General features: G+C 43.3%; 1 protein-coding gene across 3 annotated transcripts in view; it reads left to right on the top strand.

Moving 5' to 3' along the window:
- The window catches only part of ACSBG2 (acyl-CoA synthetase bubblegum family member 2), a 37298-nt gene extending 11981 nt beyond the window's left edge, over window positions 1–25317 (top strand). The window contains exons 1-15 of one of the 3 annotated variants that reach the window (XM_083179180.1): window positions 4953–5105; window positions 5584–5713; window positions 7731–7843; window positions 9384–9637; window positions 9713–9801; window positions 10946–11066; window positions 11418–11498; window positions 13318–13467; window positions 13690–13866; window positions 14002–14183; window positions 14940–15173; window positions 16037–16254; window positions 16962–17101; window positions 24057–24303; window positions 24454–25317. In XM_083179180.1, the coding sequence (XP_083035306.1) occupies window positions 5099–5105; window positions 5584–5713; window positions 7731–7843; window positions 9384–9637; window positions 9713–9801; window positions 10946–11066; window positions 11418–11498; window positions 13318–13467; window positions 13690–13866; window positions 14002–14183; window positions 14940–15173; window positions 16037–16254; window positions 16962–17101; window positions 24057–24303; window positions 24454–24566 (2256 nt within the window). In that variant the 5' untranslated portion in view covers window positions 4953–5098 and the 3' untranslated portion in view covers window positions 24567–25317. Of the gene's footprint in view, window positions 1–4952; window positions 5221–5583; window positions 5714–7730; window positions 7844–9383; window positions 9638–9712; window positions 9802–10945; window positions 11067–11417; window positions 11499–13317; window positions 13468–13689; window positions 13867–14001; window positions 14184–14939; window positions 15174–16036; window positions 16255–16961; window positions 17102–24056; window positions 24304–24453 lie in introns of those variants that run through there. The other 2 variants (XM_083179182.1, XM_083179181.1) reach the window with 2 other exon arrangements.
- Window positions 25318–26457: the final 1140 nt, after the last annotated feature.

Below are 26457 nucleotides of genomic sequence, written 5' to 3' on the forward strand. Positions count from 1 at the left end.
TACCCTCATGGGACTTGAACCTGGTGCTAGGGGTGCTAACAGAATCACCGTTTGAGCCACTACAAGAGGTGGCCTTGAAATTCTTGTCATGGAAAGTATTGTTTCTAGTGGCCATGACCTCAGCTCGTAGAGTATCAGAACTCCAAGCACTGTGGATAAAGGAGCCGTACTTCAAAATATATACAGATAAAGTAGTCTTAAGGACAAATCCAATGTTTGTACCTAAGGTGGCGTCAGAATTTCATATCAATCAGGAGATCATATTGCCTACGTTCTGTACAAATCCGACAAATAGTAAAGAAAGCAGGTTACATTGCCTGGACTTGGTCAGAGCCCTGTCCATTTACAAGCAAAGGACGGCTGAATTTCGTAAAGCTGACAATTTATTTATATTGTCAGAAGGAGAAAGAAAGGGGCAAAGAGCCTCTAAACAAACCCTATCAAGGTGGATTAAAAGTTGTGTTCGACAAGCATATGTCATAAGGCAGCAGGAGCCACCTGAAGGGTTTAAAGCGCACTCAACGCGATCAATGGCGTCATCGTGGGCAGAGAAAGGATCTGCATCACTAACAGAGATTTGCAAGGCTGCAGGGTGGTCCTCAGCCCACACGTTTACAAAACATTACAGAGTGGACGTCTGGTCCTCTGCAGATGCCAAGTTTGGGAGGAAGATCCTGAGCGCGGCAGTAGACTAGGACGTGAAGAAACGTTCCTCTTTGAGTTGTAAATTATGTGGCCGGTGGCCTGTTCTTATGTTATACGTGAGTATACCCTCCCTACGAAATACAGTACTGCTTGGGCATGACCCATTCATGATGGCTGCCATGGCGGAGGCAGAGGAAATACCGGGTTATTACCTGGTAATGGGTTTTCCTCTACTCCGCCATGGCAGCGGTATTTCCCACCCTTAAAAAAAAAAAAAAAAAAAAAAATGTGTTCAAAAAGGGGTGTGTTACGTGGAATAATGATGTCCGTTTGTTTTAAAGCTGAAGAAATGTAAAGACACTGGTGTATGGAGGAGGAGTCTTCTTATAGGAGCCAGAGGTCTTTTTTTCCTTTCCAAAAGCACTACCCAGCAGGGAGAAACCCATTCATGATGGCTGCCATGGCGGAGTAGAGGAAAACCCATTACCAGGTAATAACCCGGTATTTTTAGGATCTAGTATATTTTTGTTTTGGTTTTTTTTTTTTTTAATGCATGTTTTGGTGTGTACACACGGTAAGATTCCCTTGCTATTCAACTTAAGATTCGAGTGCTATGCAATCTGTGCTAACTCTGTACTATTTACATACAATTCATACAATCTGCATTAGATTTGCACTATATAGTCATTGCTGCCCTGTCTATCTGGGTTTCAATTTGTGCTGTCCCGGGAGCGCGCATCGGGATCGCAAGGTAAAAAACCTGTGCGATCTGCATGCGATTTTGACTATATAGTCAAGATCTCATGCTGATTGTACCCGTGTGTACACACCATTAGGGTTTTAAAAATTTCAGTTTAGGAATTTTACACATTGGGGCAGATGTATGATAAGACGATATGGGGGAGAATGTTATGAGCGCACGTTATGTGCACTGATTCCGCTTCTCCCCCATGTATGACGGCGCCAGCGTGCGGTAATGGACAGGGGCGTTCCACATGATGCAGCATCAGGCTGGCGACGCCCTATCTAAGCACTGTCCCTGCTGTTAGGTCTGGGCTGCGCTGGGGATCCCGCGCATGCCCAGTGCAGCCAGCCGGGGGACAGGAGACAGCGCATCAGTGTAAACTGATGCGCTATCTCCACAGGGGACATCGCCGGAGGGGGGAGTTAGCGTTCCCCTGCTTCGGTGGACAAGATGTTAATACATCTTTTCGGTCTCCCCTCCTGCTTCGCCTTGCTAATGATTCAAAGCAGGAAGTATTATAGTGGTGCGATAAGCGCCGTTATAATACATCTGCCCCCTTGTATGAAAATAAAACTAAACCATGTGACATATGTTAAACAATGTACCTTTTATTACATATGTGCAGTAGTGTTACTTACCCCTTCTGTGGCTCCTGTTAAAAAGGGAACGTGGTTTTGCAGGGTTGGGGAGGGACTGAACCCTGTTTTTGTCACTCCGGGGATACAGGAGATGGTGGCTGCTCCAAGAGACTGCCTTGTCTGAAGTTTAGTATTTAACACTGGCATGAGCTGCATGTAATGTAGCAGTGCAGCACCCAGCTCTTATTGGTTAGGAGCTGGCATTTGGTGTCAACCCCCCCCCCCCCCCCCCCCCCCCCTCGGCGTGTTATACCCAGGTGCAACCTGCCCCTCCCGGACACCATTATTGCATCACCTCAGATGTGTCCTGTTACTGCCTTGCAGCATTTGGTCCTGTAATACCATGCATTGTGGGGCCACTATACCACATGAGCCTGTGATCTGTTTGCAGCCATGGCTTTCCCACAGAAGAAAATAAGTCTCAGAACTGGCAGTCTTTCTGCATGTGCTATGCAGCAAGGCTGCCACAAGACACATCTGTATATATGAATTACGGATGAAAACTACTAATTCTGCACATTTATACACTAGTGCGATTTTTTTTTTTTTTTTCCTCTTTTCACCAAATTCCAACACACACACGATGCGCAGTCCTGTGCACACTGGGTCAGTCGGTTGTCAGATGTGCTGCACGAAGGAATAATTTGATGTGCAGCCATCAGAGCATCCAATTTCACTTGAACTTGCCCAGCCGCTTCCCAGGAGTCCATTTTACATGTGATAAATTGCATGTAAAAATAGCATATCAAGTGCTAAATCGGACGGGAGGACTCCCGGGGAGTTCAAAAGGGAAATCTGATGCTACTTGCCCTTCAGACAAGTCGCAGTAGTGTGTGGGGGTCTTAACTGATGTTACAAAGGTTGCTTTAACATAAACATCTGACTACATGGATTAAGCAATGCACACATAGTTTCTCTAAGAAAACAATGAATATGAATGGAGGAAAGTAGCTGGAAAGTAACCTTGTGCTGCCAATAGGCAATCTGGGACTGGTTGGTTGGCCAGGCTTTTGCTGGATTGACCCTGCTCTCCACATTCTCTTGCCTGCCGTTTATTTGGCAACCCTGCATATCCTAGTGTGATAGGTTATCGAATGACTGATCATGTGTACGCATGGAAGCACACATGCATGAGGCAAATTAGTGAGCGGATCAAATCGCAGTCCCCTCACAATTTGACTGGAAGGAAGTCTGCGGTCGGGGGTAGAAACCTGCAGTTTTCTGGGAGTGTCAGACATGCTTAGGCGTTTTAAGGGTGAATTTGTGATGTCTGTGCCGGCCTCCATCACCCTGTCTCTGTTGCAGAGTTGTGAAATGGACAGACTGGGAAAATGATTCGATGGTGAGTGAATTGCGGATGGATGTGTGACAGGATACCAGATTGCAAAATGTTAGCAATACGCTCTGATTTACACAGGGTGGGTTTTTATTCTGTCTGGGTGGCTAACTACTTTAGCAATCGGGTCTGTATCGGGCCATGGCGGTGCAAGTGTGGCTTTGAAAGCAACCAGTTTGTTCATGGTATACACAGTGAATATCTGTCTAGCATATACTATGTACATGGTGGGAGGAATTTGCTGAGTACAGAACATTGACTTGTAACCAAGTTTGTGACCCCTAGTCTGCTCTCTGTACAGTTTGCTCTTTAATCACCTTGTTCAGACAATACTGTGCAACCTAGATAATTTGTAATATTTGACTTGTCTGTTAACGCGGCTGTCTGGGTGATGAAGTCCATAGGGGCATATCGCCACACACTAAGCTACAACTTTTCTTTCATTCTTTCTGAAAACTGACTTGCAACATAACGCTTTCCATGGGTCTGAACTATTAACTAGTGTGGATTTATGCAACACCAGCTTTAATGAGGCGTAGTGATTTTTGCCTATTTTCTAAGCGATTTGACTAGATCAGCTAGAAACTAAGCACAAATCGCTGTGTGTTTGTGTAGTCCATAGCGGTAGTGATGTGCAGCCCTGTGCTTTGCTGCCGCCGGGCTAGATATTTCAAGCATGCTTGCAGTGGTGTAACAATAGCCCTGTGCGGAGGTGCTGAGTAAGTGTGTGCGCCGGGGGTCTGCGGGGCTATCAATGGTTACCCCTGCTGCTTGCCACAGCCGGTGGCCGGAACCTGCAGATCTACTCGGCCCGGCTCTCCTCCTGTCGGCCCCCTTACAGGAGGAGGCTTTGGGGGGGGGGGGGGGGAATACCTAGTCATCACCCGTGTTATCTCTGAGAACACGGGCAGTGACCGATCGCTCAGCACACATTGCTGGTGCAGCGCAGTGTGCTAAGCAATGCTAGATCACTCAGCACAAAGCTCCTGTTGTCGCGTCTGTAGGCCACCATACACTGGGTGATTTTTACCTGCAATTTTGGGTTATTTTTCTGTGACTGATTGCTGCAATCACAGAAAATCCAGTCACAGGAAAAGAACTCAAATTGCAAGAAAATTTGAACGTAAAGGGAATGATTCAACTTAATGTAAAGAATAAAATTAAAAATCTTACTTCTGGAAAATATGTATAATCTAATTTACATTATCAGCTGCAATTGGTAAAACATATTAACCACCTTGCCAATGGCTTTATTAGTCCCTTATTAATTTATTATTGGAAATATATAAATGTTCTTTTCATTTTGTTCCTGTTCTCGGTTGGAGCTGTGCTGCTTGCAGTACTGTAAATGCACCTGTGTCTGTAATCTTTTTGGCATCATGCCTGTGTTTATCTATTCTGTGTGACCGAAAGTAACCTCTCTCAGAGCATCAGCGATGTGTTAGTGGAAAGGGAAATGAACAGCACATCCTATGGGAAGCTAGTATTGTGATGCACCACTGTCGTATAAAGGAGGGTTGTTTAGTACATCTGACAAGCTGCCATATAAGGCAGATGGTTTGTGGGCTGATGGGTGGCTTCCAATTACAGAGTAGAAAAGCGATGATGTCACACCACTACTGGTCTTCCTGATGGGGGCTGGTTTTCAGTAATCATTTCTACTGGTGTGAAGCTAGGAGGAGACTGCACTAGTATCCAGCACACATTGCAGAACAGGAAAGATCATCTGTCAAGATGCTATGTGAGTATTTCAGATTGGAACACGGAGCACTATTTCTCTACGTTATGGTTCAGGACATACTGTACACCCCACAGTCATGCCTTTTATATTTCTGTAACCTGCTATCTCATAAAAGGTGATCATTTTAAACGTCATGTTTTGTATGGAAGTACCATGTTTCTTGGCAAAAAAGAAATAAAAAAAATAGGTTGTATTGTGTATTATTGAAAATACAATGGAGGTTATGATATTTTTTTTTCTTTGCTTTTGTGCGATGGACTGCATGTGGCTTCTATATATGATCAAACATGCAATTAATGTGCTTTTAAAACTGCTGCATTCATAACCGTAATTGGGACGAATTTACATTTTTATAGCATGTTCTAGTCTATGGGGGAACAGACTACTGGGCCACAGTTTGAATTGCTGCTTAATGCACTAAAATCATATTTATTACCAGATCTTTTATTTTTTACATGTGTTTCTTGTCCTATTTTAGTGACACTGCAGTGTGATTCAGACATGTCTGCTATGGTAACGACTGCAGCTGCAGAAATAGTTGTCAACCCACAAGAACTGGCAGAGCGAGATGTCTGTTTGAATAACATACTGGAAACTTCCTCCCACAGGTAGGTTCATTCTCTGTTTATACCAGGGCTGGGCAACACTGTCCCTCCAGATGTTAGTGAACTACACATCCCAGGATGCTTTGCATTAGTTTTGTTATGTGGCCATGCTGAAACTGATGCAAGGCATGCTGGGATGTGTAGTTCATTAACATCTGGAGGGCCGGTGTTGCCCAGCCCTGGTTTATACAGTACACTTCAGATTTGATATAGTTACCTCCTGCTTTGAGAGGAGGTTTATACAGTAGTTACTATGTTTCACTGGGGCAGATGTATTAAGCCTGGCGTAGAGATAAAGTGGAGGGTGATAACGTGTCAGCCAATCAGCTCTTAACTGTCATATTTCAAACATAGCTGATTGGCGGGTGCGTTATCTCTTTCCAATTTATCTCTTCGCCAGGCTTAATACATCTGCCCCAATGCTTGTAGCAAAAAAAAAAAGTAATTTATCAAGACCTGTAGTTGCTGTTTAGTATTGCCTATTTATCTAGGTTTTGGCTTTCGAAGTTTTATTACTTTTCGTATTAAAATTCTCCGATTAAAAATCCAGGTTGCATCTGGGATTTTGTACACAGGACCAACCCAGTTTGAGGCCCATTTTAGGCTGTACCTGACATATTGTTGGGTCGGTGCTGCCACCGCACACGTGTACAGTGCAGGCTGGAGATGAGAATCTCTGGCTCGTGTTATGCTATGAATGGGTCCTTGTTTGCATTGACCCAAATTACCAGCTCACTCTGGTAATTTACCAGGCTAGTATACTTTCAAGCTAGGCGATCTCCCAGGTTGCGGTCTGTTCATAGGCAACATCCCGGGATATTTTCTGCACATGCAGCTTTATCCCTGGTTTCGCAAATGATTGCGCATCAACACTGGATATCTGCATATGTGAAAAGGAAGTCCTGGGTTCAAGACCAGGGTTGTTGAGTGGAGTCTCGTGAACCTACTGACTTGGCAGAACTAATTTCTGGGTCAATAATAGCCTGAAAGCAGCATCAAAGGAATTAACCGCGGATAGAGATGGCTCTAATAGAATAAGCATTTTAGAACACTGGCTCTGTTTAATGTGGGTGTGGGTGTGGTTCTCCCCACACATTGCTTCTATTGTTTCCTACTTCTGTTATTTGTCTAATATGATTATAAGCATAAAACAGGTCCAAGTTGAAGTCATGACTCTTTCTACCCCCCCCCCCCATGCATATGTACACCAGTTTGATCAATTAAACTGAATTTAGATGCCTCGTAAACCTTTATCCCCTCCATGAGTGCCATTCTCTACCCGTACTACAGTATATGTACCACCTCGCTGTACTCCTATCATTTCACTCTTTTATGCTTCCACACTACAGTGACCCCATCCCTCCTGTATGTATGCCTGACCGTGATACATCTTCTAGGAGAGTTGTATCAAACTTTATAAAGTGATAAAGTACCAGACCGTCTGCTTCTAACTTTCCTATTAGTTGTCTGTTCCCTCTGACCTCTATGTTAATCAATAATAGTAGCATTGCTCCACAGGGGTGTGTAATAGCTCACAGACAGTCAAAAGTTCAATGTACGTTTTTCATGGTGTGTGCTTGGGGGGGGGGGGGGGGGGTTTAATAATGTTGAGACCTCCAGCATGTAGACCCCAAACTAGTGTAGCACATGGCTCTCCATGCTTCTGGCCAGGTGCCTCACTACATTTGACTCACTTTTCTGTTCCCATTCTGATGGTGCCCACACAAGGTGAGAAAAAGACCTGCATGCGAATACTAATTTGCCTTGCAATATGGGCTACATGGTATAAATGGCATGCGAGAACCATACGTGGATGAAAATTTTTAAATGTAATCACTTTTAGTGTCATCTGGATCCTGTTCCACAAGCAGCAGATCTCCATGTCACATTAATGTGGTCTTGACACTTTGCTTGATATCCTATTTTCACTTGGTTTTTCTTAGTAGTTTGTCACTCTGCTTCAAATCATGTAAATCAGTAATTTGAAAACTATTTTCATTTGTGTATTTTTGTAATCTAGCTTCAAGGAGGAAAGTGTCAAGGATCCGTCTAGTAACCGACCGATGTCCAACAGTAATCTAAAGGCACTTCCGAATGGGGTTCAGATTAAAGCTGACACTGCTCTTTCTAATGGTATGTATTGTACACGTCCGTGTTAAATGGGTGTGGTATATGGATACGACAGTGGGGATCCTGACAGGGGGGCGAGCGCAAAGAAGCCCCTTGCAGGTTCGCTGCGGGCCCGGTGGCTCGTTACGTGCACCCCAGGTTATATTCTCCCTCTATGGGGGTCATGGACCCCCACAAGGGAGAATAGCACCTGTGTGTTGGGATACTGACTGTCAAGATCCCCACTGTCAGACCGTCATCTGGCACCAGTGTTAAATGATATTATGAAATGTGGTATAACAACGTGGGGTGTTGCAGATGACAAACTGAACGTTCATATTTAAAACCTCACATCCGTATGTGCTACTTTTTTGGCTCCGTACAGGTGGTGGAATGTGACTGCCATTTGCCCCTGCATTGAGCACATACCTGCCTCTCACACCCTGCATTGTGCACGTAGCACAGTGATGTTGGAAGTTGCTAATAACCAAACTTACAAAAGTACATGTAGGTTTTGGATTCTCTGGAAAGTCTTCTACCTCTGTCCTATAACCTGCTAGGCACCTTCCCACCTATAACCATATTCAATTTGTGATGTATACATAACTGCAGCATTGACACTCATTGTGGTCTGAAGGAAAGCGGAATTTGGTCCACTTTTATTACAGACATGCTTTTTGTTTGCTCAGGTGTGATTGTAAGGAAACTTGTGATTGGCATGCCAAATGCAATATGTATGAGTTGTGCAGCCGCCATCATAATGCACACCACTTGTCACAAAGCCGGCAGCTGCTTGCTTGACCATGCGCTCTGTAGAGTAGTGCTGAGGTTTGTGGGATTTTATCTTCTGGCATATACTGAATGTCGTTTTTTTTTTTTTTTTTTTTTTTAAATGGAACAAAATGGATCTTTATTGTTTATATTATTTATTAAGCTTCTTATATAGCGCAGCATTTTATTGCGCTTTACAATAGGAGACAGTAATCAACAAACTGGGTATTTACAGACGGTCAAAGCTAGGAGTGACCTGCTCGCAAGCTTATAATATATATAAGGAAATAGGCATTCATTTCACCAGAATGCAAAGGTTCCTGGTGTGCTGTATGATACTGTGACCCAGCAGTTTGGCCAGGTCAGGAGAATGAAAGAGTGGATATGTGTGGACTGTACAGTGGGGATGCGATTAGATAGGAACGGTATATGAAGGTTAAGTGGCTGGTTCTTGAATTGGATATGCTTGCTTGAAGAGGTGAGTTTTCAGGGAATGCTTGTAGGTTTGGAGACTGGAGGAGATTGTGCATGGGAGAGCATTCCACAGAGTGGGTGCAGCCTGAAGAAAGTCCTGCAATTGGGAATGGGAGCGAGTAACGATTGTGGATGAGACGTAGATCTTGTAAGGAGCAAAGAGGTCTGGTTGGAAGATATTTTGAGACAAGAGATGTATGTTGGTGTAGTTTGGTTTATGTCATTATATATACATTTTTGTAAATGACCCAGGTAGGAGAGTGGAGTAGGACTGTCAAGCATGATTTGTTTGGGTTTCAGTTTTACATTGGTTTTCCAGATGTCCGTTCAAGAATCTCTGCATCAGACCTAAAGTTAATGACCACTCAGCGAGACGGCACTGTACAACTGCGGATGGAAGACTCTGGAGTCGCCAGTGCACCTCCAGTAACTATTCACCAGATGTTTGAGGAAACAGTTAAGAAGTATGGTCAGAATGTCGCACTAGCATCCAAAGATGGAGATCAGTGGAACACCATTAATTACAAGCAATACTATGAACAATGCAGGACTGCAGCCAAAGGATTCCTAAAGGTATGTAGGAAAGCATATAATGTGTGTTTTTTATAATTTATTCATTTCTGTATTAATTATTTATTCTTTCTCCAGTTGGGTTTGGAGCGATACCATGGAGTGGGCATCCTGGGGTTTAACTCAATGGAGTGGTTTATTGCTGATATAGGAGCTATCCTTGCTGGGTGAGTCTCTGCATTCGTTCCTGTGAGGTTTTGCTTCTAGACCTATTTGGGGATAATCTGGTTTTTAGAAGAGTCCTTGTATGGTCCACCTGTAGCCCAAACCGTGTAGGTGGAGGCAGCCGCTTTCATTAACCAATTTTCTTTTGCTATAAATTATTGGTTAATCCTAAAGTTCTTAACATCCAGAGCACATCAAGGTGACAGAAGTAGCAAATGTTGCATGTATAGGTTGAGTATCCCTTATCCAAAATGCTCAGGACCAGGAGAATTTTGGATAACTGATTATTCCGTGTTTCAGAATATTTTTATATTTCAATGATGTATCTTGCATTTATGTTTAAACACACAAATATATTTTATTTGTGCATAAAACAAGGTTTAAAAACTTTCTGGAATATATGGATAACGGATATTTGGATAAGGTATACTCAACCTGTAGTTTATAGTAGCATACTGACATCCTGATATCTGAAATGTGTTTTCTATCTATCGAACAGCCACATTTGATCTCTTGCATTCTTGCATAACAGATTATTGTGGAGTGTCTGATATGATAGAGAAAACTTTATCAAAGGTTTGTAGAGAAGGTTATCATCCAGGAAGGTAGTCGGTGATATGCTTGTAAACAGAATAATCTCACTTGCCTGTAGTGCTTCAAATAATGTATTATTTTTTTTTGCTTCAACACTAAAGGTAGCATAAGAACTAGAATAAAGGTACATCTGTAAAACCGCACAAATATTTTATTACAGAAGACAAAAGCTTGAGTGGTAAAGATCAGTGGTTTTCAAATGCTGTCCTTAAGAACCCACACAGTGCAAAAAATGTAAAGATGGAATTGCGCGCAATTTTCAGCCAAAATGGTACACTGAGAAATATGGTCGCTGAGAGAATTTATGCAAAAATTTCTGAGCATTCAAATTGCACAGCGAGTGATATCCATACTAAAGGCCCCCACAAACTATAAAGATTTTTTGGCCAATTGTCCGATTTTCGTCCGATATATTGACCGATTACCAGTAAAAATCGCCGATTATATTGTTCTAGTGTTTGGGGGCCTTAAGGGTAGCTGGTGCAGCAGAGATGCATGGAATGTTTGTCTATAGAGCCACTCATCCTAATATGAATTGGTTTCTGCTTTCAGAGGGTTTGCTGTGGGCATCTATACTACAAACTCGGCTGAGGCATGTCATTATGTAGCAGAGAACTGTGAAGCCAACGTACTGGTGGTGGAAAACCATAAACAGCTACAAAAAATCCTTCAAGTAAGTTGCTACAAGAGACCTAGATATAAAGTTCACCAAAAAACAGGCAGTGGTGTCTTCATGTAGCCAGCACTTTCTTATTGCTTTACATCTAGATGACGTGAAAAGTGACACCATATGGTAAGAGTACTTCTATTGGCCCTTAGCATAGTGTTGGGTTTTTCTCCTCCTGCTGCTGTAGGCATAGAAATCTCTCTTAAATCCAGTTCTTCTAAACCCGACTAACATTAGTGTAATGAAAACCATTCAGTAGTTCAGAAGCTTTAACAATGGGATTTCTTTCCCTTTTCCCTATCTCCACCAGTGTGGGAAGCGGACAACTTTTTGTTTTGATAATTGTTTGTTTTTCAGATTCAGGACCAGCTGCCTCATTTGAAGGCAATTATACAATACAAAGATGAACTGAAAGAGAAGAGGCCCAATCTATACACGGTTTGTATACAAATACATTAAATAGTTTCAGGGGAATCCTTGTATGTAGTTGAAAATCTGCTTGTGCTTGAGAACAGTTCAGCAAATCTCAGGCGAGAGTGTAAAGAATGTCCTTTTTACCAACCCAACCAACATCTCCACTCCATTAATTGCAGGATGAGAACTATAATGACCCTTTTATATCTGGACAAACCATTTCACATGCTGGTCATTTTAAATGTTTGTTCGGACAAGTCCATATAGGGTAGTGCTTTGTCACTGGTTGGATATTGTGTGTGAATAGACGCTGTACTATGTACAGTTATGTTGGTTTAGCTCTTTGGAAACATTGGTCGCAATTCCATTGCTTTTTAAGTTGGGATCGCTGTTCAATCTGATAACACATGGCTAGTCAAAAGCAGTTGATTGCTAAATTCAGGCATACATTTATGCAGTTATGGGCCTAATCTGCAGAATTCAAAAATGATTCCATGTCTGACTGATACAATAATTGTTTGGCTGCATCTGGTAGCGTATGTACTGTTCCAGGAAATGCTGATCATTTATTCCTTCCTTCACAGGAGAGAAACTAGGAAATGTTTTACTTCCTATGGTAGAAACACTGATCTCATGTGACCTTACACAAGTTATTCCCAGAATCTGTACTCTAGTCACACTAAGGTGGCATCCACACGGGGCGATTTTATTTATTTTTTTGGAAATTTTTTCCGTGATCGGTCTGTGTGCCCCTGCGCGTTACCATCGCCTGCACAGATCTTGGGCACATGCAGTCAAGATTGTTCACTCATACTGCATATTCATCAAGAAATGGAAGTTAGCGCAGATCACTCAGCAATGTCTGCTAAGCGATCTGTACTAATTAATCGCTTAGCATAAGCCGGCACATCGCCCTGTGGCCCTTATTCTGGTTCACTCGCAAAGGAAAATTCCTTCTCAAATGGACAAAACCATGTGCACTGCAGGGGGGCAGATGTTACTTGTGCAGAGAGAATTAGATTTGGGTGGGGTTTTACTTCAAAGTGAGATCTATATTGCAGTGTAAAAATAAAGCAGTCAGTATTTTCCCTGCACAGAAACAAAATAGCTCACCCAAGTCTAATTCTCTGCACGTGACCTCTGCCCCCCTGCAGTGCACATGGTTTTGTCCATTTTTAAGAAGGAATTTGCCTTTGTGAGTGGACCAGAATAAGGGCCCATGTGTACGAGGCTTTACAGTGCAGGTTTTGGGGATATCAAGGCTTCAACCCAAAATAACTACTAATGGGGGGCCTACACATGGGCAGATGCTGAAGCATTAGGCAATTATAGATTTATCCAGCATGCTGGATATTAATCGTTGGGCGATAGCGACACCCCGGGCTGCCCATCGCTATCGCCCCTACACACTGAGCAATGTAGGGGCATTTTCTGAATGCCCTGAAATCGCCTGTTGTGTAGGTCCCGTAAGTCACCTGTGATTAAGCATGGATATCACTAAAACCTGGTCTGCTGGTGTACCTTGAGGTTGGGAATTTCTGCCTTACACTCGCTCTCAGTATGTGATGGTGTCAAGCAGTGTGGTAAAATGTCCATCTGACAGACTTGTTATCTGAGGTCTATATAGAATATTATTGAATAAAGGCTGGTAATTATCATCCTGCTGCAGTTAAAGATATTTTCTTTTTATTCAAAGCATTGCCTTTATTTGGGGCTCAATACCACTATAAAGGTTTATTGACTTAAAACATGAACAAATGAAACCATTTAAGTAAGAAAACATTTGCGATAGGTGTTTTTATTTCCAATATTCAAACTATTCTCTACTCCTGTGTTTCTGCAGTGGGCGGAATTCATGCAGCTGGGAAAGGATGTCCCAGATGCTCAGCTGGACCAGATTATTTCTTCTCAGAAACCGAACCAGTGCTGTACACTGATCTATACATCCGGGACCACAGGGCAGCCTAAGGGAGTAATGCTGAGCCATGATAATGTGAGTGTCACACATGGGAGGCATCTGTTCTGTGGGCTGGACTAACCATTATGATGTAGCCTATAAATACACTGTGGGGAGGTGCCTAGTAGTTGTCGCTAGCAAATGGTTGACTGCACACTGCTTCAGTGACCAAAAAGACCATTTTCTATTTTTTGGGGTCAATTGTTTGTCCTAAGGGCTCGAAATCTGGCGTTTGTGTTAACACAACCGTTATTTCAGATCACTTGGACAGCCACTGCTTCTGGTAAAACAGTCCATCTCCGGGAGGCCACTGACCAGCAAGAGATGGTCGTCAGCTACTTGCCGCTTAGCCATGTTGCTGCACAAATGATAGATATCTGGCTGACTATGAAGTATGGAGGAGCAACTTACTTTGCTCAGCCAGATGCTTTGAAGGTAATAATCCCCCCCCCCCCCCCCCCCATTGTGATGTTATTGAAGTACAGCTTGCTGCCTCTTATGACTTGTATAACTAAAGCTCCATAGGCTCTTTATTCTGTTTCCATTTTTTACTGTGTTTTTCTCTCCAAGGGATCACTGGCAAACACCTTGAGAGAAGTAAGGCCAACAGCTTTCATGGGTGTTCCTAGAGTGTGGGAGAAAATGCAGGAGAAGATGAAAGCTGTCGGTGCAAAGTCTTCAACCTTTAGACGCAAGGTGGCTTCTTGGGCAAAAGGTGTGGGCTTAGAAACCAACTTAAAGAAAATGAATGGGTAAGATCCATATTATTAAAAAGTTAATTATAAGAATATAGCCCACACCGACTCCGACTCAATATATTCTGTTTTGGGTCCAAATGTCCTGTTAACTTTTTTTTCTTCTGTCACCAGTGTTGCTTTTGTGACATGTATTTGATTTTGTGCTTCTACACAATATCTTTAATAATACTGATTCGTAAACTATTAAATGCAAGTTAGAAGCAGTGTCTGTGCTTTGTCTTGACTTCTGTGTTTGGTATTTGTTCTTTTGCTGCTTGCATATTTGTCAGTCATCCAGAATCTATTAGAATGCTGCTTTATCTTTCCCCATTATCCACTCAGGAGTGTGGATTCCGTCTTCTGTCCAGTGTTTCTATAGATCAGAGGTTCTCAAACTCTGTCCTTGGGACCCCACACAGTTCATGTTTTCCAGGTCCCCCAGCAGGAGCACTCACTAACACATTTTAAAAGATCCACAGGTCGGCCTAATTATTTCTTGTGATTCTTTAAAAAGACCAGCAAAACTTGCACCATATTGGGGACTGAGTTTGAGACCCTGCGCTATAGATCCAAGGCTGTAGACACTGACCTAATTTTTTTTTTTTTTTTTTTCATCCATTCAAGTCATAATTTATGATGAATCCTGTAAAATTGAGGTTCTTGTACTGTACCCATTTCCTAAAACAAAAGCTTTAATTTGATGCATATAATTAGTATTGTAAAACCTAGGTGTAGATTCTTTATCTAAAACCAGTCTCTGTTCTGCAACAGTGCCTCTCCCCCACCAATGAAGTATCATGTGGCCAAAAAACTGGTGTTCAAGAAAGTGCGCAAAGCACTTGGACTGGACCGTTGCACAAAATGTTACACCGGAGCAGCTCCAATCACAAAGGACACCCTAGAATTTTTCCTCAGCCTCAATATTCCTGTTTATGAACTTTATGGAATGAGTGAGAGCTCAGGCCCACATACAATCTCTGTGTCTGATGCCTTCAGGATCACCAGGTATGTTTTTTTTTTTTTTTTTTTTTTTTATATAGCTTCTTTTAAGACAGGGATGTCCAAACTATGGCCCTCCAGCTGTTGTTAAACTACAAGGCCCATCATGCCTTGCCACAGTTTTGCTATTGGGGAATGCTAAAACTATGGAAAGGCATGCTGGGATGTGTAGTTTCACAACAGTTGGAGGGCAACAGTTTGCACATGCCTGCTTTAAGGCAATGTGCTCTTCTCCCCTCTCCACATTACCTGGTTAAACTCGAAGCTTTATAGTTTTATGTAGGAGTAGGTCACAAACTAGTAATTTTGGGGAATTTGATACTTTAAATGAAATAGTATGCATAAAGTAACATATATATGGAAGACAAAGTAAATTTGTGTGTGTGTGACAAAATATGAATAAAAAAAGAAAAACCGTGTTTCACTACTACTAATGAACAGCACATACTAAGCAATTTTGCTTAAGCAAAAAAAAGCCGGGTAGTGGTTCAGAATGAGAGATCTCAGCACTATCGCTTGTTCTGTACACAGATTTTCAGTCACTTGTGTCCCCTTCCACCCTGATTACCCCCCCCCCCCTCCTTGGCTGTGTGACCCTATGCGTCACGCCTGGTTGCTGGGGGCAGGGCCAAGTTGCCAGGCAGTAGTTGATGCACAGTTCAGCGGCGCTGCCTGGACCCCGGGACACAGTGGGGGGGTTTATTAGGGAGTGCCCCCCAGGAAAAACTCACCCACTAGAAAAACTCACCCACTGGGGAGCGCTCCGTTAAAAAAATAAAAAAAAAAACACCACTGAAGGGGTTAATCATTTGCACTTTTGCTAATTTTATTTCTCAATGTAAATGTCGATCTTTCTTCCCCCTATTTAGCTGTGGGAAAGTAATATCTGGTTGTAAAACTAAAATCTATCAACCAGACCGTGATGGAAGTGGGGAAATCCTATTCTGGGGCCGACATGTTTTTATGGGATACCTAAACATGGAGGAGAAGACAAAGGAGTCCTTGGATGAGGAGGGCTGGCTGCATTCTGGAGACATTGGAAAACATGATGAGCAAGGATTCTTATTCATCACTGGCAGAATTAAAGGTGAGCACTTCATTTACCTTTCTAATGTCTCTAAAGATGCTATATTGATCTAAATGCCTGCAAAAGGCTTCCTAGACTTGGGTAGTGGAAGCTAGTGGGTTAATATAAATCCCTATTATCTATCCAGTGCAAAGAAAATTAGTTGAAGAGAACCTCTTTTCTTTAATTTACACTATGTAACCTGGAGCAGGGAATAATGCATTGGAAAGATCATGTTCTAGTCTTGGTAAAACAATATATGGGCAGTTCAAAAAAGTCCCCCTGCAGTGACTGTGTGCTAATGTCTTTATACTTGAATCGTGTTTTTTTTTTTTTTGGCTACTTTTTCCATTAACTAGTATCTTAAATACGAAACTGAGTAGATGGGATGCACAACCAGCTGCTGCTGATTAAAATATGTGGCATGTCTATATTCAGTGTGTGACTACAGCTGTATCTGTATGATGGACTGTTGGTTGTTGACTGCAACAACAACAAAATAGACGCCTGCTACTACAGTCGCGCCATGAAATGCTGTGACTAGAAAGAGGCTACATGGACACATTTGATCTCCTATGTATTATATGATGTCTTTTCTGGCCTCCCACTGCTGCATTTTTTCTGATGTGCTGCCCAGCATTTCACTATGTTACAGTAGTTATGCTAAATCTTTCACTTTGTGTGTAAGGGATAAAATCTAAACTATTCAATGTTTTGTCCCATTTTAGAGCTTATAATTACAGCTGGTGGTGAAAATGTTCCTCCTGTCCCCATTGAGGATGCCATGAAGGAGCATATACCCATAATTAGTAATGCCATGGTAATTGGAGATAAGAAAAAGTTCCTGTCTATGCTGCTTACTCTGAAGGTAAATGAACATTGGTGTAGAATTTCTTGAATCTGGTCTCCTAACAATAAGTATAATTTTTGTCAAGGTACACCCTGTTCTGAGCATGTAACACATGCATTTCATCTTATTGATGGAAATCTACTCCCTTTTTAAAAACCGCACCAGTGGGACCACTTGCCAGGGTGACTTGACGATGTCACACTGGCAAAGCATTAAGCCCCCAACTAATCAGCCTGGGGAAGTGGCAATCCCTCCATATAAAGGGATCAACCTCTCCAGTCTAGCTTGGGCTGAATCCCAGGGCTATGCTCTCATAGCCATGTGCAGTGGGTGCAAGGTGGAGAACTTGTAATAGTGTATATAGTAAATATTCTTTCCTCTACCTCCCCATGGCAGCTGTACTATGGGTTTTCCCCCTCATTAGGTAGATCTGGAAAGGAAAAAAAGACACAACACTGCCCTATATAAGGACCGCCCCTACTGAGGCTCAGTGTCTTTTTTTCCTTTCCAGGTAGAGGAGGCTTACCCTGAGCTGCTGCAGCCTTCCCCACTGCCTAGTGCAGATAGGGGTTTTAGGCAATTAGAGGCTACCCGCTACCTAGTGTAGTAGGGACACCTGTCTGGCAATACCCCGCTGCCTACCGCAGTATGGGGCTATGGAGCATAAAAAGAAAAACACACCTCGCAGCATGGTCATACAGGAGCGCGGAGGTACATGTGGTGTCCGGCATCAGCTCCCAGGCTTCACCCACAGTCCTGTCGGATCTCCCCCCCCCCCCCCCCCCTCCGGCGGGGACACGAGGAGGAAGCCGGCTACAGTATCAGCGGCTAAGGGAGACGTCAGACGCGGCGTCTGACGTCATCGCGCAGGCCCCAGACTGGCGCGCGCGCCTGAGGCGCGGGGTAATGGCGTCTGACGTCACCAGAAGGCGCCAGGGGGCGCGCGCGATCCCTGACAAGCAGAGCACACGCCAGGACTTAAAATGGCGCCGCAGCTAAGCAGAAACGCTGCTGAGATCTTAAGCCAGACGGATATAGGGTAAGACTCCGCTGTGCAGCGTTGCTGCTGGAGTACATTTGCTTTATTACTCTACCCTTTATATGTCTAACTAGCATATTGTTATGACAGTGACTCCGCAAGCATGGAGGATGATAAGAAGCAGCAAACAAAATCAGGGTAAGCCAGAGGAAATTAGTAGTAAAGAGTCATAGTGTATTCCAGCTCTAAAGCAAGGTATTATCCCTTGCAGGTCAGAATCAAGTAAAGACAAGCTGGAAGTGAAACCGAAACACAAAAAGCTGCATGTGGCTAAATGCTCTGCATGTGATGCACCTCTGCCAGATAAATGGAAAAGTGCTGTATGTGAGAACTGCAAGAAAGCCCCCATAATGAGGCCGGACCAAATGGCGGACCTAGTCGCCATGCTAAAAACTTCATTAGCTGATAACTTTGTTACAAAGGAAGATATGAAGAAAGGGTCAAAAAGGCCTAGGGACCCACCATCTGAGGACTCTGACCCAGGGGAAGGTCCTGCCACTGACTTACTTGAGGAGGTGGAAGACGGGGAAGTTACCCAGGAGAAAATGGAGCTGGACTTCAATCCAGATCTCCTCAACAACCTTCTCATCCTGATAAATAAATCACTCAGCATTGAGGACCCACAAGAGGAAGGGAAGTTGCAGGACCTCCTCTTTAAAGATAAAAAGAAAAAACCAAAAGCATTTCCTCTATCAAAGCCACTTCAGGATATAGTAGAGGAAGAGTGGGCTAACCCAGATAAAAAAATAGCCGTACCTTTAAGAGTCAATAAAATGTACCCATTCGACACAGACCAGGTGAAGAAGTGGGAGGTGGCGCCAAAAGTTGACTCTGCCATTGCCAGTCTGTCAAGAAAAACTACTTTGCCCTTAGAAGACGCCAATGTATTTAAGGATGCGATGGAAAGAAAGATGGAGATGAGCCTGCGTAAGCAGCATATTACGTCCGGCGCCTCCGTCAAAGCTTCCTCGGCAATAGCGGTGACTTCGAGAGTACGAAGGTCCTGGTGCCAGGACTTAGAATCCGACTTATTGGATGGAGTAAGAAGATCAGAACTCCTTAAGATAATTCAGAACGTGCAAGTTGCCGTTGAGTTCATCTGCGATGCATCACTGGATGCGGTCAGATTGGCGGCCAGAACAAACGCGAGCACGGCGGTGGCCAGAAGAGCATTGTGGCTGAAGCCTTGGTCGGCGGACGCACAATCTAAAAATAAGCTGGTATCCCTCCCGTTCCAGGGGGATTACCTGTTTGGGAAGAACCTGGATGAGATCATATCAAAAACCACGGGGGGAAAGTCAGTATGGCTTCCCCAGGACAGGGGCTTTAAAAAAATGCCTAATAGATCTCAAAAGTTTCAATCCCAAGACTTCAAGGAGGCAAGGACGTACAGGCCCGGCAGAGGGTACAGGAGGCCCTGGTCTGGGGGAAGAAGTTCCTTTCGTGGCCAAAGAGGCAGAGACGGAAGGTTTGGATATAACAGACAAACACAATGACGCCAAGGAGAAGGTCGGGGGCAGGCTGAAGAAGTTTCATTCAACCTGGGGCCGATCTACAAGCGACAAATGGGTGACGGAGGTCGTATCGTCAGGATACAAAATAGAATTTGTACGAGATCCTGGGGTATGGCTGGAAGATTCACCTATACCAAAAAACAAAGAAGAAAGATTGGCGTTGAGACAAAGTCTACAAAATATGATATTACAAGGCGTTGTGGTGCCGGTCCCCAAAGGGCAAGAAATGACAGGTTGGCAATCAAGATTCTTCGTAGTCAAGAAACAATCAGGAGGGTTCAGGACCATACTGGACCTGAGGAGATTAAATGTATACGTGACAGCCAGGAAATTCAGGATGGAGTCTCTCAGGACGATACTCCCAGACATAAAGAGGAACTCCTTTCTGACCACAATAGACCTCAAGGATGCCTACCTACACATACCAATCTATTCAGAGCATCAAAAATTCTTAAGGTTTCGAATCTTAGGCATAACTTATCAGTTCACGGCGCTGCCGTTCGGCTTGTCAACATCGCCAAGGACGTTCACAAAGGTCCTGATAGTTCTTGTGGCAAAACTCAGGGAGGAAGGCATCACAGTCTGGGCCTACCTGGACGACTTGCTGGTAATGGCGCGGTCAAAGGAGTAAGCCTTAAGGCACACACACAGGGTAATGGAGTTCCTCCAAGAACACGGATGGATTATAAATCTAGAGAAAAGTCAGCTCCAACCCACAACAGCAGTGAAATACTTAGGAGTCATCATAGACTCAAGGACAATGAAAGCGAGGTTGACAAGGGAAAGAATAATGAAAATAAGACAAGAAATAAGCTACTTCTTACCAAGGAGGGCAGTCAGATCAGCAGACTGCCTAAGATTATTGGGTCTTCTGTCAGCGGCATCGGACACCATAAAATGGGCAAGGTTTCATACCAGAAGCATGCAGAACTGCTTTCTGTCTCAATGGGACGGAGACAGCAAGAAGACAACCCAAAAGATCCTCTTATCAAAAAGAGTCAAACAAGACCTGCTCTGGTGGGTGACGAAAGGAAGATTAGGACAGGGAAAGTCCTTCACCACAGGGGAACAGGTGCTGGTGACAACCGATGCCAGCATGTCAGGCTGGGGGGCAGTATGCCAAGGAGCAGCAGCCCAAGGAGAATGGACAAAACAAGAAGGACTGCTTCACTCAAATATCAGGGAAATGAATGCAGTGAAGGAGGCGTGTCAGCACTTCCAATCCCGCCTATACCAAAGAGAGGTAGTAATCAGAACAGACAACCTGGTGGTAGTGGCATACCTAAACAAGCAGGGAGGCACGAGAAGCAGATCCATGATGACAGCAGCAGCGCAGGTACTGAACTGGGCAGAAGCTTGGACAGAGAGTCTCTCAGCAGTATTCATTGCGGGGCAGGAAAACCGGTACGCGGACGCCCTAAGCAGGAGCCCGATAAAATCAGGGGAGTGGGAATTATCCCAAGAAGTGTTCGGAGAGATAGTTCAGATGTGGGGCAATCCGAGGACAGACCTGATGGCAACCAGAAACAACAGGAAGGTGAAGAAGTTCATCTCCAGACACTGGGAAAAGGAGTCCTGGGGGACAGACGCGCTAACGTGTCAATGGGAACAAGGGTTGATGTATGCCTTTCCGCCATTCCCGGTCATCTCCAGGTTGCTAAACAAAATACAGAGGGAAAAGGCGACGGTGATAATCGTCGTACCCACATGGCCAAGAAGAGCCTGGTTTCAGAAACTGATCAGGATGGCAGTAGCAGGGCCCTGGAGGCTGCCAGATCGGGAAGACCTGCTGGGGCAGGGAAAATATGCGCAACAACAGCCCAGGAACTGGAACCTAGCGGCATGGTTGGTGAGTAAAGGCTTCTCTTCGAAAGTAGTAAGAACTCTTCTGAGGGCCAGGAAAAGCTCAACCTCAGGTACATATTACAGGATTTGGAAAACATATATACAATTCTGCAGGACGCAGGGGAAAAGTCATAAAGCCATACCTACGGTGCTAGACTTCCTGCAATCAGGCTTGGACAAAAAACTGTCAGTCAGTACATTAAAAGTACAAGTATCTGCTCTTGGGGCTATACTAGACAGGAAAATAGCAGAGGATAAATATGTACAAAGGTTCATACAAGCATCCAAGAGGATAAGACCAGAGTTCCGCAACCCTACTACGCCATGGGACCTTAATCTGGTGCTGAACGCCCTAACAGAGAGCCCTTTCGAACCGCTTGAGGAGGTACCAGTCAAGTGGCTAACAACTAAGGTGGCATTCCTGGTGGCCGTAACATCCACAAGGAGAGTGTCGGAACTGCAAGCCCTATGGGCAGAAGAGCCATTCCTGAATTTCTACGAAAATAAAGTCTTCCTAAGGACAAACCCTAACTTCCTGCCCAAGGTAGTGACTTCCTTCCACATCAACCAGGAAATCGTACTACCATCGTTCTGTGCGAAACCAGCGAATGAAAAAGAACAAAAGCTCCATAAACTCGATGTGAAAAGAGCATTAATGATCTACCTACAAAGAGTGAAAGATTGGAGAAAGACAAAAAGGCTCTTTGTGGTGACTGAGGGCAAGAACAAGGGCCTAGGGGCCTCGAAAACAACCATCGCGAGATGGATTAAGACATGCATAGCTGAGGCGTACAGGAGGAACAATAGGGAAGTTCCCCAGAGCTTAAAAGCCCACTCCACTAGAGCAGTGGGATCCTCCTGGGCCAGGAAAGGGGCAGCATCCCTTGAAGAACTATGCAAAGCAGCCTGTTGGGCCTCAGCACATACCTTTTCTAGACATTACAGCTTGGATGTTGAATCCTCCAGTGACGCAAAACTGGGCAGGAAGATACTAAGCGCAGTAATCTAAGGATTACACTGACTCACCTTTAAAAAAAGGGAAGGACATTTAATTTCAAAGCAACCTTATATGTAGGTGATTACAAACTTGCATCGTAAAGGTAATATTACTTCTATTGGTCCCTCCCAAAAAAAATTTTTCTTCTTTATACTGCTATGGTATTACCCATAGTACAGCTGCCATGGGGAGGTAGAGGAAAGTACGGATTCTTACCGTTAATACGCTTTCCTCTACTCCACCATGGCAGCATTATTCCCTCCCTTGGGATAAATGAAGCAATATAAGTGTTATGTTATGTAAAGATGTATAATTGCTGATAATCAAGACACTGAGCCTCAGTAGGGGCGGTCCTTATATAGGGCAGTGTTGTGTCTTTTTTTCCTTTCCAGATCTACCTAATGAGGGGGAAAACCCATAGTACAGCTGCCATGGTGGAGTAGAGGAAAGCGTATTAACGGTAAGAATCCGTACTTTGCACTGGAATTACAGGTCCAGCATGCTGGGCTCACAGGTACCAATACATGACCCTGACCATTTTTATTTTTCTGCAACTTTCACTAGGGCTGGGTGCCTGTTCTTTAGCATTGTGCAGCCTCTCAAGGGCTTCTTCCATAGTCAAGTTCTGGGATTTTCACCTTGGGCAATGGCCATGTGACCTTTGTTTCATTGGCTGCCGCCTAAGGCTCTGGAGTCTTCAGGAGCACTTGTCAGCACTGTTGGATTGGTTGTCCCCTATTTCCCACCAGAATAATGCAGCCAGCCGGAGGGGCAGGGCATTGTCACTGCGAGACATGATTAGCCGCCTTAAATTTTGAAAATGGCGTAGTATGCAATCAAATGAAGCCTCGCAGTGCTGTATTTTTAAATAGGCAGCACACCCAATCACAAGTATTCCTCTCCTGGAATTCAGGAGAGTAAAGCTATAGTATATTAGAGACCCATATATTCTAAATACTGACACGAATTCTATAGCAATCAGGTATATCCCCTGGCACCTTCTCACACCCTCCACTCTATCGTGCCCCGCCCAGGTGATCGATATACATTAGGAAATAAAAGCCCTGCTAAATCCATCATACACACTTGCTGATGCTGTCAGCGATGAAACGATAGGAAGCATTCTTGCTAGCAATTTCCTCCATCTTGAATGTATAAACAATGGAGAATATAGCTATCAAGGAGTAGGAGCTAGCATTTGTAACAGTGTGTACACACTAGATCAGTGGTTCCCAACCCTTGTCCTCAAGTACCCCCAGCAGTGCATGTTTTGTAGGTCTCAACACAGATTAACAAGTGCTATAATTAGCTCCACCTGTGGATCTTTTCAAATGTGCCTGAATAATGAGTGCACCTGCCGGGTGACATGGAAAACGTGCACTGTTGGGGGTACTTGAGGACCAGGGTTGGGAACCACTGCAATAGATGATCGGCACAAAAATAACAGTAACAATAGTCCTAATTGTAGACCTAGTTATCGATATTGTCTCTTGTGTACGCACCTTCAGTTTAAACAAGATTGTTTTGGTTTAGACTGAGGCTGTATGACTTACATGCTGCTTCTGATTTCTACAACAGTGCAATGTAAATCCTGACTCAGGGGAACCAGAAGATGAGCTGACTACTGAGGCCATTGAGTTTTGCCAAAAAATTGGCAGCAAAGCAACTAGAGTGTCGGACATAGTTGGACATAAAGATAAATTGGTGTATGCTGCAATCCAGGAAGGAATTAACTTGGTAAATGAGAAGTCTACTTCAAACGCACAAAAGGTCCAGAAGTGGCTCATTCTCAACAGAGATTTTACCATTGCGGGAGGAGAGCTTGGTAAGCAGTAATCACCGTCTTATAATGTGATTTAGTGACCATTAAGTTGCATTTAGGGCACAACACTTTACAATAAAGCAACTTTGTTTTTATGTACAATATTGTTCAATAAGAATTACAATTGACTTTTTTTCCCTGTTTTTCTTTAAGGCCCGACCATGAAACTGAAGCGACCGGTGGTATCTAAAATGTACAAAGATCAAATTGACGGCTTTTACCTGGATGCAGGGACACCCACTGATAACTCCCTCACATCGAAGTAGTGATATTTCCAATTGTAGTAATAGGCCCTCTTGTGTTTTCTTAATGGCACTTATGGTGAAAAACCAGATGTGTTTTTAAGAAAATCCTGTTTTTGTATATTTTCCATATAGAAACAATGCATTTGGTGTTCATGTCAACCCGCACTTTGTATTTTGTTTTATATACAACTGCGTTTACAGAGTAAGTTTATTTTCAGTTGAGATCAAGCAGTCAGAGGAAAGCCTGAATGTGTTAATCTCATAAGTGCCTCCTGTTCGAGAATTAAGCTTTATAGCCTGAATGAAGGAAGTCCTGCTGAACCACACAATAATTTATTTTGTGTGCTTTGTGTTGCCTTACTTGTCGGCATTTTTAATTCCGTACAGTTTTGAAATTGCAGCGTTTCAGCATATGTACATAAAATGGGCTACCTGAAAGGCTAATCTCATCAGGATATGGAGGAAAATAAGCCAAATGTATCTGTGAGCTCTGAATAGACTAGCTGGACTCTGATTTCCATGCACCAAAAAGAGGCATTTGTTAACTGAAGTACTTAATGTTTTGATAATCTAATGTTGTATAAACTTGATTAATTTATTTTATAAATATTATTATTTTGGAACCTTTTGAATGTAGAGATACTTGACTGCTGTATATTGTGTTTGTTGAAGTTTGAGCTAGGATTTGTTTCTGATCTTCTCATGATGTCATCTTACTTCAATAGGGGCCAGATGCACCAAGCTTCAAAAGTGGTCAAATGGAGAGTGATAAACAACTAGCCAATCAGCTCCTACCTGACATGTCACAGACTGGGTTTGTAATATGTCAGACAGGAGCTGATTGGTTGGTTGTATATCACTCTCCAGTTGATCACTTTTGAAGCTTAGTGCATATGGCCCCGTATATGATGATCTGATCTGAGAAGCGGAAGTGTCTTAGGCCTCTAAGCTAGTCAGCAGTGTATTGGTTCCTAAAGTGAAGTCCTCTGTGTTTATGCAATAAGTTTGGGTGGAAGGATTGTCTTATCAGGAATGGCAGACCTGGCACAATGGGGCTGCTGAATTTGTAGAATCTTTGGAAAGTTACAAAGCATATGGTTTTAGGTATTTCTGCCTTAGGCTACCCATTTTTTTTTTATAGATATCACTATTTAAACATTGGCTTAAATACTGCTTAGTGAATTGTTTTCGAAGTAGCATATCTCAAGCATCACCTACTTAAGCAGTGCTTCTACTTTCCACATATCACGTCAAAGAAACAGATTTTTTTTTTTTGTTTCCACATATGAAGTATCCCACGTACTCGTTTGCTGTTGCTGGGTTCCTAATTTGCACCACATATGCACTACCAAAGTCTGAGACGGTTGTTTACAGAAACGTGTTTTTATTAATGTACAGTAAATAATGAATGCACTAGTCACACCATTAAGCTCTGTGACCAGCATAGAACAGATATTATAGGCCGGTTATCTTGGTATGTGGTAGGAAGTACTATATGTTCCAAAGTCCTCTCATTTGTCAGAATTACCATAGAATGTATTTATAATATATTTTAAATTACTTTTGACCCTGTTTAGAACAACTTTTGTTTTCACTTTGTTTTTGTATCTGTTCAATAAACCATATTGGAAAGTTGCACTGCACAATAATTCTTATTCTCGTCTCAATTCTGGAAGATTTCTGCTAACTGACCTAGCATGTGTTAGGAGTGTTAACATTTCAGAATTTGTCCAGCCTACTAAAGTTAAGGATGTACTACCCCACCAGATAGACAGTACAGCAGCAGGAGCCTTAAGACATATTGTCTACGCTGTACTAGGACACTGTAGATGGTACAGTGGTTTGTGCAGAATCAACAACATCGTGCATACACAATGGGCGATATTTACATTTTGTTCCAGCCTATGCAACG

The sequence above is a fragment of the Crinia signifera genome, chromosome 1 (genome assembly GCF_055691185.1).
Source record: "Crinia signifera chromosome 1, ASM5569118v1, whole genome shotgun sequence".
NCBI classification, from domain to species: Eukaryota; Metazoa; Chordata; class Amphibia; order Anura; family Myobatrachidae; genus Crinia; species Crinia signifera.